Genomic DNA, 16,290 nt, shown 5'->3' on the forward strand with positions numbered 1-16,290 from the left:
TATACTACTACATTTCAGAAAACTGCTTCCCTTTTAGATAAAGACAGAAGTTTTTATATTTTGTAAATTATTTTGACACTTTAAAAAATTAAGATGCAGCTTTTTTGGTCTGTTTTGCTAATAAGTATAACATAAGATAGGTTAAAAAAGACAAAATAATCCACCTAGATCTCTTTCTTGAAAAAAGTTGATTTCTGCTCTCCCTTTCTTGAGGCAGCAGCACACCGGGACACGTGTTGCAGAACAAAGTATTTCCTGCACTAAATACAATAAAGTCAACATATACCCCAGAAATGTAAAAAAATAACAAAATAAATTAGATCCCAGGACATACATTTTAATGAATTAGACTCCATATTAATTCATTATCTTAAGACTTCCACTCCTACTTCTAAACATGAAAAAATCAGCATCCCATGATTACCTACAGGACTACTTATCTCAGACACAGGTAATTTTTGTTGCTTTTCATAAAAAAAGCTGGAAGGAGGAAGTAGTGCTATGCACTTAAGCAGCTCTCCACAGACCTGGTAGTAATCTTTAGAAACCTGAGCAGATACATCTAATCATACTTCTCAGTACTCCTATATCATATCAGTCTGAGTTTTATTTGCTTCCAATAATGGCAATAATCAGCATTATTATTCTTGCAGTTTTAGAAGTACCACCTTGCTCCAATGTATGCTTCTTTGAAGTGCATTAATAAGGTTAACTTCAAAATAAATTATTCTTTTATCTATGTAGTACAAACATAATGGCAACTCTTCAATCAGATACTGCAGTTGAGTACTTGAACATACAGTTCCTTCATGGCACCCTCCCCCACACACAGAAAGGCACAAGTGTTTTGCAGCTATGCATGTACAGGATGTGTAGGACAATAACCAAGAGCTAACTCTTCTCCAAATAACCCATTTATTTCAATAGCGCCATTGGGAACCACACTCCACCCCATAGGCATACAGTAACAATAAGCCAACTGTCATTTGTTTGGTCTTCAAAGAGCCTCAATATTCCAACAAATGAGGTTAAGTGTAGGGAAGATTCAAAGTGAAGGCCAGCTTCAGTTAACAAGTCCTGCATTTCAGTCCACAGCATACTTCCAGCCTCAAGATAAGACTGTGTTCTCACCCCTAAGGAAAGGTGCAAGCAAGCAGGGGAGGAAGTAGCAGGCATCTGAAATGAGTATTTCAGACTAACAAAGAGATTTCAGAACAGGGAAAGAGAACAGAATGGCAACTGAGAAGTTGAAGCAGTACATAGAGTTAAATATATCTTAATACATTTGGTAACCTTATCTTTCTGCTGTCTGGTATCAAAGATATATGCTGCTATACAAAACGTATTATCCCTAACCTTGTCTGGTGGCAGAGTTGGCTTGCAGTGATGCAGCATACACTTACACACGGCATATCTCAAAAATAAGGAACTCTGACATCTTAGCAAGTGCTCAGATCTCAAACATGACTTTTTGTGTATCCACAGAATAACAAGGCACATTCTCTTGAAGCCTAAGAGCTAGTTTGAGAGCTCATCCCACTAAGCTGAAAATAGGACAAACTATCTTCTAGTAGCGGTGATAACCAGAAAAATTCAGCAGCAATACAGAGAAATTATGACCTCCTGAGAGTAAGAAAAACAGAAAGGTGTCACCGAATTCAAGGCTATTTCAATACTGACTGCTGAGTTTCTCAACAACAGTCGCTAAAACCCACAGAAGGAAAATTCCATTCAAACTGCTGCGTTCTCAGAGGAAACAACCAATTTTCTGGGCTGGCAGTGAGGGATTCAATCCCATGGCACAGCTTTAAACCAGTAATTCTTGTGTTCATATTTCCATCATCTGTGGCTACAACCAAGTACACTTGTGTCATTAAGAACTGGTTCCAAGCAGAAGACACAACAAAGCACTGGAAATAGAATGGTTAATCAACTCCATAATCAAATACTGCATTTCTGTGGCATTCCCATCAACATCCCAGATCTATTCCTTATACCCTTCCTACTTATAGCAGCATCTTCTGGGTATGCCACATCTGTTTTGTGACCAGTCAGAAGGATGGGTACTCTGTTGCACCAGCTGAAATGCAAACCAATGCCAAAGCCATGTGGGATTCAGTTAAACACAGGAGGAAAAGAAAACAATTCAGTGATTCTAGAGGTCAGTGGCTAAAACATAAGTTACACAGTGCGACCAAATTCAAATTCCAAGTTTTGACATGGAGTTTCTCAGACCTTTTTTCAAACAATGTGTTCTGCAAAAAAAATAAAAAATAAGTCTAACAGAGGCTTTTAAACACGAATGACATTTGCTACGCTCAGCATACCCAACGGTGCTTAACTTGTTAAATAGCGAAAAGTCCAAGCACTTCAGACAGAACAGAATTTGAAGTGTCTAAAGCAGCTCCCTGCCCTGTTTATTCTTGCAGATTGCTCACTGCTCCTAGGTTTGTGGAGGGTAAGCTCCCTTGTCTCAGTTGCAACAGATTCTCAAGTTCAATATACGGTGACTGTCATTCTCTGACTTGTCTGCTCTCTGCTCCTCAGCACAATTTTTGCATTCACCAAAAACTCACAGCTCCTTACTATAATTCCTTCAGCCCTTTTTCGTCCATTCTGTCTCCTGAAATGCACTTATTTACTCACCAGAAAGAGCACCCAGGATTACAACTTATAAATTAAGGGTAAAACAGAAGAGAACCAACACACACGAGGACAAGAATACACTAATTCAAGTTAATAATGTCACACAACACAGCAAATCTTGCAAAAAGCTGTTAAAAAAGCAAAGTAAAATTCTCTGTTCGAAGGCAAGTTTTTTGTTGTAATTATTTGTTAAAAGGCAAGAACAGCAGGACCAATGAAAAATGATTTCCTATGTATAAGTATACAACCTTGTTTTACCTAAGCAGTGATTTCAACCCTCTTGCCTCCAAGATTCCCTTCATTTTCTCCCCATTCCAAACATCCCAAACTCAACTACTGACATCTGTTCACGCACTTCCTGATACACTGACGAATGCTTCAACAGGCTCAAAATTTTTTTTAGACAAATTTGGCTGATCCTGGCAATGAAAATGCATAACTAACATTTCTGTATAGAAAACAATGGTCGCAACGCTAAAATCCACATGTGTAGTTGAACTCCAATGGCAAGAGCCCATATATTCCTTTGAAAATAAAATAAAAATAGCCATTCCATCTTTACAGCACCAAGGTGGCTAATAAAGAGAAAAATAGAAATAAATAAATTAATTTTACCCTAGGAACCCATTACTGCCTAATTGCACCAAGATAAGTTCCAAGCACAATACATAAAACTGACAGTTACGCAACATTACACATGAGACAGCTAACCAAGATGAGAACAAAGACCCAGTCTACAATTACCTGACATCAAACACTGTTGGACAGTGTTTCCTAAATACCTTCTAATGAAAAAAAAAGTCTTCAAAGAAAAAATTGATAAGAAGAACAAAGAAGCAAGACATCAGTTGGCAAAGTCAAAATGCTAAAAAAAAAAAAATTCAATCACTGTTGCTACTGAAACCCTTAATAGAGCACTGTTCTCATACACGTGTATACATATATACCTTATGCTACACTGCTACACTACCTTGTATCCCCTCAAAGGGAACCACCTGGAAACAGCTTGAAAAGAAAGTGAGATAAAAATCTTAACAAAGCATATATAGTGCAGAAGCAATAGAAATTCCTCCCACTCCTGCCAAATCACCCACACTTCAAACTTCAGATAAATCCCTAGCACACTGGGAAATATTACTGCAATAACCTAACATGCATTTCAGCAATAAGCTCAGAGTAACTTCAGAAAGAGGGGACATTGATCTGTCTAGTTGTCACGTAACAGCCGTGCTTCCACGTATCAGGGATGGCACAATCCCTGCAGCAGCAGAACAGTGCATACAAAGGGAAACGCAATGTTGTAAACACCAGTTCTACACTAAGTAGTAAAAAACAACTGCATAAAGGAAAAGGTAGAGCAAGAAAAAAACACCACAGTAAGACATAAGTGAAAATGTACACATAACATCACCAATGCATTAACAGATCTACTGAAAGAGGTGACCGCGAGATGTTAGAGCCACCTCAGTGCAGTTCTAACTGACAAGTTTACATTAGCCAGGGGGACTTGTTAAGTATAAACAGCAATGCCAACGAGAGCTAAAAGGAAGGGAGCTCAGTAGGTAGCACAGTTTCTGAAATGTTAAGACAAAGCCCTACAGGAGTTGTTAGCCTTGACAAAAAGACTAAAATACCCAGAATTAATGCTGCAACTTCTCACAGATAAAGGAGACAGAGCAAGAAAAGAAAACTTTACAGGGCATTTCTTCAAAGCCTGCCAGAAGAGCCATAACAAACATCACCAAACATTCCAGAGCACAAGAGCAAAGACATTTCTAGAAAAATGGCACTTATTGCTAAGTGTGAAGGAAAGTCAATGCAAGCAAGTACATTAACTGAGGAGGTGTAACATTTCTCAGACCCAAACTGAAGGAAACTAGTTCCATACATAACTAACCCAGGCAGTAAATGATCCTGTGACAGAGAAGGAAATATAATGAGGAATACCCTTCAGGATAAACCAGCCCTGAAAGTCACCTGAAATATGTTTCCTCATCTTTGAAAGGCTTCTCCAGACCAGTTCAACAGCACTGAACTGATTAATAGCTTGAAATTATATAGGTAGGCTCTAATCCATCACGCACTCAGAAATTCAAGGGTCTATGAACTCTAAGGGCATTCTCAGGGTGCAAATCATCTGAAAGTCTGTTTCTCTCCTTGAGTTCCTTCTAAACTAAGCGGGATTTTCTTTCTAGAGGCCCAGTGGAACTAGCACTAACATTCTTTCAAGTCTAGCAAGCTGGGACTGTGCGAGCAACAAAAGGCTGTGAACTGTGATGATACAATGCATGTGGCAAACCCAAATACTATCTGGAAAGAAAGGACTGCTGTAGATGAATTTCTCAGAAAACATCTCCCTCTGAGCAGTTATTATCCTTTCAGCGGAAAACAGCAAGCAGATAAACTGAACCTCGACATCAGCAAATAGCTTAAAACAAGCATGCACTCACTTTTCCTTCAGGCACTACGATTCATTTACTAGTAAAGGAGAGTTGATGGATACAGCAACTTAAGCACATGTGGTTTCAAAGAAAATGTAGATTATGACAGCTAAACCAACACACATACAAAGATCATAGGACTGTCCGATTCCTCAAGAAAGGTGTGCAATTAAAATGTAGTTAAAAGGAGAGCTAAGAAACAGTTTTTCAAAGCAAAGTATTACAAGAAGGGGTAAATTTATATGCGTGCCAGCAGGAATGTCAAAACACTACTGAAGTCACAAGTTGGTAAAGCAGGTGCTGCAATCACCACATTTAACAGGCCCAGGGTTTCAAAGAACCTGGTTTCAAACGCTAAGTATAAATTCTGGTCTGAAGTACCATTTCTGTTCTGATATAAATGGTGACAGAAACAACAAAATCCACAGAAATCATTCAAGTGCCTTCGAAAGCAAATTCATCAGGTAAAACCTGTATATTAATAACACGTAAAATTCATCACCAAGTTTGATAATCTATCACCCCAAGCTAGCTGTAAAAACACCAGGTATCTGTCACAGTGAAGGATGGATGCAGTCTCGACACAGAATAATGTAACTAAAGCATCACCCTCCACATCCCCAAGCAGGTTATTACCCCTACCAGGTCCCTGGGCAGCAATTCGACAGCACTGCACTGCAGGGTGCGGAAGACAATGGTGCAATAACAGTGCTGCAGTGACAATCCTTAGCTGTGGAGAAGTCAGATTTTGGACTTCAGGTTGCCAGTAATACAATACCTGAACCAACAAGGACTAACAGCTGTTCTAGTTTGACTTCCTTCCACAAAAAAAAAAAAAAAAAATTATCTGGTTGCAGGAGTGTCATTATACAGCTGAGAGAAGATACAGTAGGGTGCAAAGGCATCCTTCCAGCACTCCTGGTGGAAAACTAAAAGAATTTAAAATGAGGATATGAAAATCTCAGTACAGGATAGCAGCTATGGGTAAGCTGTCAAATCCTGAAGGATGCCTAATCAAAAAAATGTCACTCCAAAAGTAACGTCTATTTTTTCCCCCCCCGTGAAAACCACAACAGATTCAAAGAGCACAATGACACTATCTGACAGAGCAAATTCACAGCTAGAAAACACTATTTTTCAGCATAGTCACCATCAGCAACACATTTTCACCAGTAATAAACAAGAGCCTGCATGCCACACTTGTAAAAATCCTCCTTGCTGACTGGAACACGGCTTGCCTTCCACATTGCTGTCGCCACTGCTGAAACACACCACTCACTCCCTCACCATGCTCACCCCCACTGTTTGGTCCCCAGAAACATTCAGCAAAGATTGATGACTCTCAATAGGTGCCAGTTATTCCATGGGGAGGAATTCAGTGGCGCACCTTTGTTTCATAAACACTCCCATGTCAGATGCCATTTTGTCAGACTGCCCCTTTGCATCTGTCACACAGCAACAACCTGTAATGGAATCCTGATGGGAAGGTTCAGCCCCTGCTGCTGTACCACCAGTATCCACTTCTGATGTCATGGGACAATGTGATAAAATAGGAGGCATTGTTTTCAGAAGAGCCCACTCATATGTCCCAAAATTATCATGAATCTCAGGATAGCAGTCTTCACCACACATCTTAATCCATTTTATTAATGTGAATAATTTTTTTCTTTATTATACGCACATCTCGGCTCTTTCCAAGTGTTGCCAAAAGTCTCCTACAAATAAACAAGAGAATCTGTTCACACTACAAGGACAATGAAATTCAATTGCTCGAGGTGTCAATAGTTTGAAGACACTTAAGACTGCAGGACTAACATTGAAATCTTATTACATTAAACCTGAGTTATGTAAATCCTAGATTATTTCTCAGTATATTTGCCTAGAACAAAGCAGGATCAAGCTTTCACTTCAATCATGAAGGACACAAACAGAAAATGTGCATCTTCTGCTCCGATGAGTATCAAAGACTAAGTACAGACAATAAAGATTTCAGCCTTTAGCTACCAGATCTATTACCTTATTTCTTAGGCTGAGCTGCAATTACCTTTTGGTCAGCTACCTCAAGAATGAGAATATCTGGATTCACTTTCTGTGAGCCCACTCATCTTTAGAAACCTTTCAGACATTCTCAGAATTAACACAAAGGATATATCAGAGTGGAAGAGAAGCCACCTTTCTGAATCCTCAGAAGGATTTCATATCAATCTACAGGTACGTATAACGCATTATACACCACACCATGTCTTTAGCTTAATATAACGAGTTCCCTGAATACACCACAGTAAGTTCATTGCCAAGTCCATCCACTTGGATTTTAAAAAAAGCCTTTCTTACATTTTTAGGGTTTATATTTTGTTCCAAAGAGAGGCAATCCTTACAGAAATTTCTGCAAGATGCTGTCTAGTCCAGGGGTGAGGGACTCCATCAGCACAGAGCACAATAATGAAGTCTGTATAGTGGCATGGGATGTGCTTTCCGGTCTCACTATTTAATCAAAGCTTTGTCAGGTCATTTTTTCTGCCTTATGCCAAAAAGCAGTACACCTGCATAGCACTTCTTGCCTGTAGCTGTCTCTCAGAGGCACATTATGAAAGTGGCATAGCTGAATGTTCATGGCGCTAACACTGTTTTTTTACGGTCCTCCTAAGGCCTTACTTGTAGCAGTAACATAAAATAAGTTGCACAACAGTACAAGAAAAAATGTAAAGCAGAAAGATGGAGAAAGGCTGAAACACCTATAGTCTCCCCTTTATGCAGCAAAAGATCACTCCCATGCTCATTAGTGACCAAGAAACGTATAACAAATGGAAAAGCCCCCTCCGCACCATTCTTTCTGGTCCCACTGCAAAGCACAGTGACAGTACTGTTGTCTATCAAAACTATATCACAGTCACACAGTAAGTTTAAATCCCTCTGTCATAGAACTTAACGGTTGGTCTCAGTTTACAACAGCAGTTACTCTCTGCTACATTGTATTCTTCAATTCTGTTAAAACTCTGCTTTTTTTTTTTTTCATTTCTCAACAAAACAGAGTTGAAAGGCCAAATGCATACCTTCTAAAGACAGTTTAGAACATTTAAGATGTTGCTCCACTTCTATTTAATTAACACTTGGTTCCAGAACAAATACCCTTCTCCAACTTGTGTATAGCAAGTACAATGGTAAAAATTGAAGGTAAGACTACAGATGGTATTCTGTATCACACTGTAACATTCTTTTGTAACATTCACTTTCCATCCTGTTTTCACTGCTACTACTACACAGAAAAAAAAAAATCTTTCTACTTGCATTGATAAAAGGAGCTGGTAGAAGCTAACACTGAATCATTACTTTTCAATTAACCTAGCCATCCTGCTTTAGCATCTCAGATGCAGCTATCTTCTCTGCCAAAGCCTGCACATATTAATACATTCTCACAAAGGCTATACAAAGCCTCATTTGTAAAACACTAGCAGAGGGAAAACAAGCCAAAAAAAACCCTTTCCAACTTGGAGGAACAGAAATACTTACATAAAAGTGAAACTATGTAAAAGCTCATTTTTGGTTTTCAAGAACAGATTTTCTACTTGACTGAAGACAAGCATCAGATAATTTAACAGAACTTCCACCATTTTCAGAATGCTTAGTCTGAAACAATTACGTGATTACGAACTCCCTAACTTTGGCCTGCCTTCATATGAAAGGAATTCATCTTCCATGTTTCAAGTCTAACTAGAGGCTTTTGAAACCAAAAGATTTTGGAAGATTCCTATTCTCTCTGGGAAGTTTTCAAGATTTCCACACAGTTAGGTCTGAAACCACTCCAGATTGGCACCGATTCCAGAGTCAAGTCCAAATTTTACCAGCACTGAACCTTCACTTCTTTAGGTTTCCATGCTTCTGCAAATACAGAATGAGTATCAACTCATTTCTCTCTTTAAGGATCACATTGCACGTATCAAGTCCGTAGAAATCCACCTATAATTCTCAACTTAATGATATTACTTAAAGCTTTGTATAACCAAAGAACATTAGGATGTTATAATCACAAATTAAACAAGAGAGTTAGGCAAAGCAGAATGTGATAACAAAAGACAATAAATAGAAGGCTTACCCCTATCCTGGGCTCACACACAAAACACCAGCAGAGAAATCTCTTCTCCAGAAGAGATCCTTCCCCTCTGGTAGCCAGCTCTTAAATAGGTCTAGGAGGGGGGCAGCCAGGCTCCACCCCGCTCCAGCAGCTCAGCTGAATTGCCTTCACCTGTGCTCCTCTGGCTGACTCATGGCTCGCCTCAGGTGATCAATCAGAGGTTCAGGTTGTAACTCAGCAGTTCCCATATAAGCTTTAACAGGTGAAGAAAAGCTTCCAACAGATTAAAAAAAATACACTTGCAATGGGAATTCAACCTCCACAAATATACTTAGGGGAGTGTTCTTGCATAAAATAATTTGACCCCATTACAATGCCTTCATGTTTGTTGCACAATGCTCTGCCAAGTCTATTTGGTACTTATTTTCACTGTATAAGGTTATACTTACTAAATATATATATATTTATATTAAATCTCTAGGGTTCCCAGAGAATTCTAAGTAAGCACTGGCACAGGTACCACAAAAAAAACAAACAGACCAAACGAAATTATAACTGAGCTGTGACTTCAAACAATTATTATGTTGTCCCTAATTAATTCTCTGTGCAAAATGCTAGCTAGCTATTCTGACTTGTTCACAACTTTTCACACAGATTTTTCTTCTTTTTCTAAAATTATGTCACATTGAAAATAGGAACAGTTGACACTTTGCTAAACCAGAGAATTTCTGCTCTGGAAACCAAGGAATCTCAGAGTAAAACACTGCAAACAGGAAATGACAACTACATCAACATACATATGACAAAGTAACATCAAATGGGCACTTGAAGTCCAAGATGTCCTTCTCTCACAGGATTTTAGGTAACTCTCAAATTTAAAGAATACCCTTTGCCTCACACTAATCAAATACACTCTGGTCTCAGAGAAATACTGGAATTCATTTAATATATCAAACAGACACTCATTTTTTTTCCTTTGCAGAAGATATCAAATACTTATATTGATAATTAGGGAGTGAGTAGACTAAACAGAATCAAAATCAAGTATCTCAGATAATCAGACAGAAAACATGAAAACATGTAAAAATAGTTCTACAGACTATATTTTTATATTAGGAAGAACAAAGTACTTCAAATGTACTCAAACTAAGCTGACATAAATTGTGATGAAAATCAAGCCAAAGCATAACTTACTGGCAAAGTTCCTGGTAAAGAAGCATCAAAGAATGATACCAAAGAATTAGGAGGTGCTGCAAACTGGACTCGGGAGCCAGAGAAAAGTTTTGAGCTGGAAGTGATCTGTGCATGAATTTCCAGACCCACAACCGGTGCCCATGGAGCAACACTGAAAAGAAAAAAAAAAATAAAAATCAAATGTGGTTAACATACAGATGACATTTAAAAAAAAAAAAAAAAAAACCTAAAAACGGTGTTGCAGTTGTTTTTTTTTTGTTGTTGTGTGGTGTTGGGTTTTTTTTTTCTTTTACAAATATTTGAAATGCCGTTTTAAAGAAATTACAATGTCTAACATAATGTAAAAAAGATTGCAAATGATACTGCAAATCCATCTATAGCACGGTGGCAAAGGTTGTGTTGCAATACTGGAGACCAGGCAATAACTCAAAACATGTAAAGACATGACTGTATGGCAAAGTATGTTGATTATATGCAAAAGAGAATGCTGTAAGAAAGAAAATCTAATGATCTGAAACTTTTGCCTTTGCCTTAGATGAGAAGTCTTACAGAAATTAATGAGGCAAACTTGCATGCTGGATGAACCCTAATTCGGTAACTCTGGAAAATTATGAAATCATCATAAATATCAATTACTTCTCATGTAGTCTGATAAATTTCCAACAGACAGGTGGCATAATAAATTATGTATTCTTTGTCAGCTAGTCACTTGCATGCTGGGAAAGGCAGCTCTCCAGAGCAGTGTTAGTAGCACATTAGCATAAACATTAGAAATCTGGTAATAGAGAAATCATCACTCCAACTAGAGAGCTACTGCTCTCTGAACATACTCTACAGAATCAAGCTTCTCTATATTATCTGGAAAGTAATTGCAATTCTCACATCCGTAACCTTTATATGGATAAGAGAAAAAGGGTCACCTTTACAGTATTAATTGCTTGACAGTGTCTGTAAGCAATTATCTGCCCTTGTACAAATGAAGTGGCACAAATTCGTATTTCAGTGACGAAACAACCTTTCTACACCAAGATAGCTCAGCAACAAAAGTACCCAGATAGCTAGAGCAGATAAGCAAGCTACTGAAAAATATCAAACCGCCAAGGTACAGTGTTCCTTCCACAGGCAAACAGAAAACACCCACAGCATTTCGGTCTGCCTGCCCTCATACAGCCGAGCACAACCCTACAGCATCCCTGCAGCCATGCAGATGCCACCTGTATCTGCTTTAGGGAGATCATAACAAAGGCTTAAGATTCAGAGCTTAAAGCACACAATATTACAATTCCTAACAAACACTTCGTTTTAGGGAAGGGAAGAAAAAAAAAAAAAAAAAAAAAAAAAAAAACTTAAAAGACATAGACCTATTTTTTTCTGGCCAATTTATGTCGGTATCCCGTTTCTTTGCAACACAACCCCACCACTGCACGGCATCTGAAAAATAACCAGAGCGCAGTCAGGCTCCACTCAGTTACAAAGATAAGCAGAGCTCTGGGCCTGCTCACCACAGGCGAGGAACCCAGCGTTCGTTCACGCTGTATTTTTATCTACGTCGTTGAACAACCAACCCGAAGTAGCACATTCCTGCCAGCATCTACGTAACTTTATTTAAGTCATCGGTCGTGGAGAGAAATCCTGAACGCTGACAGAGCACACGAAAGCTTTCACACTCCAGGGAGAAGAAGCCCAGCGCCCCTCCCCGCGCTATCCGAGCACCGTACCCGCTCAGCCCCAACGGCACCGCCCCACCTCCGGCCTTGCACGCGACGGCCCGCCAAGGGCGGGAAACAGAGCAAGACCCCCCGCGGCCGCGCTGCAACGCTCGGCGCCAAACCCCACCGCAGCCTCCCGCCGCCATTTTGCTTTGCAAAACGCTGAGAGGTCACCGCAGCACCCCCTGGGAAATGTAGTCCAGCGCGCAGAATGGCCGCGCGCAGCGGCGGGAAGGAGAACTTCAAATCCCGACAGATCCTTCGCCTTGGCTTCCTACCTAAGCCTGCTGTTGAGGGAGGAACGAGCTGCACGCGCACGCTCCGCCTCATGAGGAGGAGAATGAAAAAGCAGGAGATTCTGATGAGCGAGGCTTTTATCCCTCAGTTCGGCTGACCCGGCGCCTAAATAGCAGGCAGGTGCGAGCCTGGCTCCTGGGCCAATTCTCTCCCTTATTTCTGGACAGGTGGTGCCCTTTGTGCCCGAGCATGTGGTGCTGTCGGTGCGAGACACTGTTTCAGTGCAGTCTGAGGAAGTCTCGAGAGCCTTGAATCCACAGGTCCTTAGCGTAGCTTGAGAAAATTAATGGTCATCCTAGAGGTGCTGGCACAAGAGACACTGGTTACTTTTCTGCCTTTGTCTGAGCTCTTGTTTCAATAAGTCTCTCGCTCAGGGTCTCCCAAGGGTTACATATTCTTTTGTTTTGGTGTCTGATACAAAACCAGCTGATGTTTTATGAGTGGTGTTTTGCAAATCTTGGGCATCAGACATCACCTGCTGTTGCCTGACATGTTGCTCGTATGGTGCCATTTGGTTGCAGTCTTGTATGCAGAGCAGTGGGATCTCATCCCTTCCAGGAGTGAGGATGTTACTGCCTCACAAAATGTGGCAATAAAGATCACCGTCCAGGGCGTATGCTAGCATTCTAGATGCTGTTTATGCAGCTACATCTAGCAGATGATAGAATTAATAACCTTCTGTCCTAAACCACAGGCCTGTGGAGCTTAAATGGAAATGTACATTAGCTGTTGCTTGCGTCGTGTTTGCTCTATGTCAGATGCTGCTAATAGAAGCTAATCTGTCATGAACATATGAGTAGGACTGATTTCTTCCAGCAGAGGACAGTGATGCACATAAGCACTTGACATTATCTTGCACACTTCATAACCTCTCCTCTTCATAATGACTCTTCTCAAGCTTGAATGTGAGATGCTAAGGGGTTCAGAATAATGTGGAATATATAATTTATCCAACTAAAAAAACGTTTTGTAACAGTTGTTCCATGTTCATTTTCTAAAATATTCATATTTTAAATGAGTAGAATTAGCAAAAGGTTCTTTTACGAGAACAAGTTGGGAGACACCTTCAGCAGATGCAAATCTGCAGTTACTTGCACAGTATAGTTCAGGAATTTCAATTTGTTGCTTTTCCTTGGTGAAAATTCTTCATCAATCTCAAAGTCTGACCAAGACAAAATTCCTTTGCTGTAAAAAAAAAACAACTGGCCCCAGGTGGTCTTGGACACATTCTGAAGAATGAAAGAAGATTGGTGTGCTTCTTTTCCTTATCTCTTATTGTGGAGCTCCCTGCATGTGAGACACCCTAACATTATCCCTACGCAGCGGTCTTTAAGCCAAGAGAATGGGTAAGATTTTTTAATAATTTTGATGCAAGGACAACCTTGTTGTCTTTTAGACTTAGCCCTATGCTTATGCAACGTGTTGTGAATAAGACGATTTCAGATTGAAGCCTTATTATGTGATTGTTATTTATGCAACAACAAATGCGTTCTTCAACAATTGTCCTCCATGAACTCTGCATTTAATAATTATTTGAAATTTTGAAGGCACTGGCAGACTGCTTCAGCTCACCAATGAGTTTGTACTAGTGGAAAAAACTGTTAGTTTTGGATTATTTTACTTTCTTTAAGCCTGTTATCTTGATGTACTAGAAGATTTCATAAATGAGTTAAAACCTTATGTATATTAAAATTATTTACTTGAAGCCTTACTCTGCTCTGATTGCAGAGATTTCTACCCTTTAAAAGGCAGTAGAATGCACAAGGTTGAAATGTGCTTCCCACATCCCAAATTGTTCTGGAACTTTTAACTGCATGGCTGTTTTCTTTCTTGAAGAAAATTGTGAAGTGTCATTGTTTGTGATTTAAATTGCCTCCGTGCTATTTTAATACCCTACCTAGAAAAAAAATCCATTAAAAATCCCTTTTCCTTCAAAGCCCTATGCCACTGATAAAGCAAGTCACAAATGAAAGCTCACGCATTCTTATATGGAAAGTTGATCAATCACAAACAGGTAATAATTGCCTTTCCCAGCAGCTTACTTTGAGTTTGAAAGTATTTCTTTCTTTGAGTTTGAAAAATTTGTTCCTTATGTACCCTGAGCTGCAGCTTCTAATTAGCATGAGTGTTTAGAGATCATGCTGTGGCACTGCATAAAGATTTGTACAAGGACAGTTCAGTACCGTGTAGGTCCAGGGGACACTTTGCTCTGAGTCTGAATTTCTTATTACTGTATAAATTTAACCAATGCCTGAGAAGAAATTGGAATTTTGTAGAGGAAAAAACTCAACAGCTTATCATTTAAGACATAAACATACAGTCTGTCCCACTTATTTGAAAGAAGATCTCTGAATTTCAGTTTACAGGGTCTGAACTCTAAGTACTGCGTTCTTGCAAGCCATATTTAACATGCATGCTTGATCCTTTTGCAGATTGTGAGATCTCCTTTGAGGATAGCAGGGAATGGAATATTCAGTCTCGAGTTTGTTAAATACTCCACAGGCTGCCTGCTGTGTTTTATTTCAGCACACGAAATAAGCAACAGGCAGAAACATTTTAGATTTTGAAGTAGGGGGCATGCCTTTTGGGGGGGTATATCTGTAATCTGCCATATAACCAGACATTGTCTTACGGGGAACAGTAAGAAAAAAGATTGTTGAGTTTGGGAGCAAGTGTGGCGAGGGATGGTTTCAAACTGTTAAGCCATTAACATCACCTGTGTTCCTTGGATTTTTTTTGGCAGCTGTTAACTAATCATGTCAGTGATTTTCAGTCAGAACTTTTGGTTCACTTTTTTCATCTACAAATAGCAGGGGATGCTAAATTAAAAAAAAAAAAAAACCAACAAAAAACACAGATAGGAAAAGGGTATTTCTGTTGAATGTGGGAGCCACTGTTCAAGGAGCCAATGCAACTGCTTTGCCTGGTCTAATGACCATGCACATGCATGCATGCATTTTGTGATATATATGATACAAAGGAACTCAGGTTTTGAGGGGCCTTTAGTCAAAGCATGCTTTGAAAGTCTTTGAAGTCTGCTAATAAAAATTGATGTTAAATAGGGTGATTTTATAGAAGTATCAGTACTTGTAAGTTAAAAATAACATTTAGATATGTTTAGATATGTTTACACAATTTCTTATACAGTTATAGAAGTAAAAAAAAAAACAAACAACATGGAAGATGTTAACAGCAGAAGGTAAATTCATTATTCTTTAGAGGCTTATGTTAAGAAACAAAATATTTATACAAATATATGTATATCTTTGGTTCAGTGATCAGAAGTTGTTATATTATAGCTCCCTTGTACTGATTTTCACTTCATTTGTCTTGCCTGCGAGTGCTGCAATGAGCAATTGGCTGCACCTGTGGTTTGAATCAGATGTTGGCAATCAGGTAATCAGTGCTTTGGTACATAAAGTGATCCCTGCAGATGAGAACTGGGAGTTGGTTTTAGGTTGTTCTTGTTGTTCAGAAGCTTTGCGGCTAATGTCCTTAGAGTAAGGAAAGCGGTTGTCTTTGGGTGTTCTGTTTTACTGACTGTGTTTTGTGGTGAGTACTGCTGATAATTCTATTGTGGTTTTTTTTTTTTTTTTTTTATAATTAATTTATATTTTTGAAATTGTTGTTTTTTGTTTTTAATAAAGTTAAGCTTTCTTCTTTTGTTTTTTTATTTTGTTTTTTTTTTTTTTTTTTTTTTTCCTAGTGTTTCTCTGCTGGACTGGTTTTTCTTGATGAAGTTTTTAGGAATTTATGTTACGCGTCTGTGGTACTTTTATTATGGTTTCCAGTAGCTGGGCATTTATTTTCTTTAGTTAGAAACATATGGCTTTTTTGTCAGGTGATTACATGTTTTGGCTTGGGTGTTTTACAATGCACAGCATATTTTATACGTTTGTGTTGTAATCTAGGAATTATATTGGTCTTATAT

At 39.0% G+C, this 16,290-nt stretch overlaps 1 protein-coding gene and 1 long non-coding RNA gene across 3 annotated transcripts in view; one reads left to right on the plus strand and one right to left on the minus strand.

Annotated features, from left to right (window-relative positions):
• Positions 1 to 12,208, minus strand: part of GATB (glutamyl-tRNA amidotransferase subunit B) — a 43,423-nt gene extending 31,215 nt beyond the window's left edge. The window contains exons 1-2 of the mRNA XM_042871789.1: positions 12,072 to 12,208; positions 10,354 to 10,504 (exon numbers count right to left, since the gene is read on the minus strand). Of these exons, the coding sequence (XP_042727723.1) occupies positions 10,354 to 10,504; positions 12,072 to 12,208 (288 nt within the window). The remainder of the gene's footprint in view (positions 1 to 10,353; positions 10,505 to 12,071) is intronic.
• A 134-nt stretch (positions 12,209 to 12,342) lies between these two features.
• Positions 12,343 to 16,290, plus strand: part of LOC122180249 — a 193,915-nt gene continuing 189,967 nt past the window's right edge. Inside the window, exon 1 of one of the 2 annotated variants that reach the window (XR_006178968.1) lies at positions 12,343 to 12,479. This is a non-coding gene — a long non-coding RNA (uncharacterized LOC122180249). Of the gene's footprint in view, positions 12,480 to 15,830; positions 15,912 to 16,290 lie in introns of those variants that run through there. The other variant, XR_006178969.1, reaches the window with a different exon arrangement.

The sequence above is a fragment of the Lagopus leucura genome, unplaced genomic scaffold (assembly GCF_019238085.1).
Source record: "Lagopus leucura isolate 7727_CA_CO unplaced genomic scaffold, USGS_WTPT01 Super-Scaffold_100004, whole genome shotgun sequence".
Taxonomy (NCBI): Eukaryota; Metazoa; Chordata; class Aves; order Galliformes; family Phasianidae; genus Lagopus; species Lagopus leucura.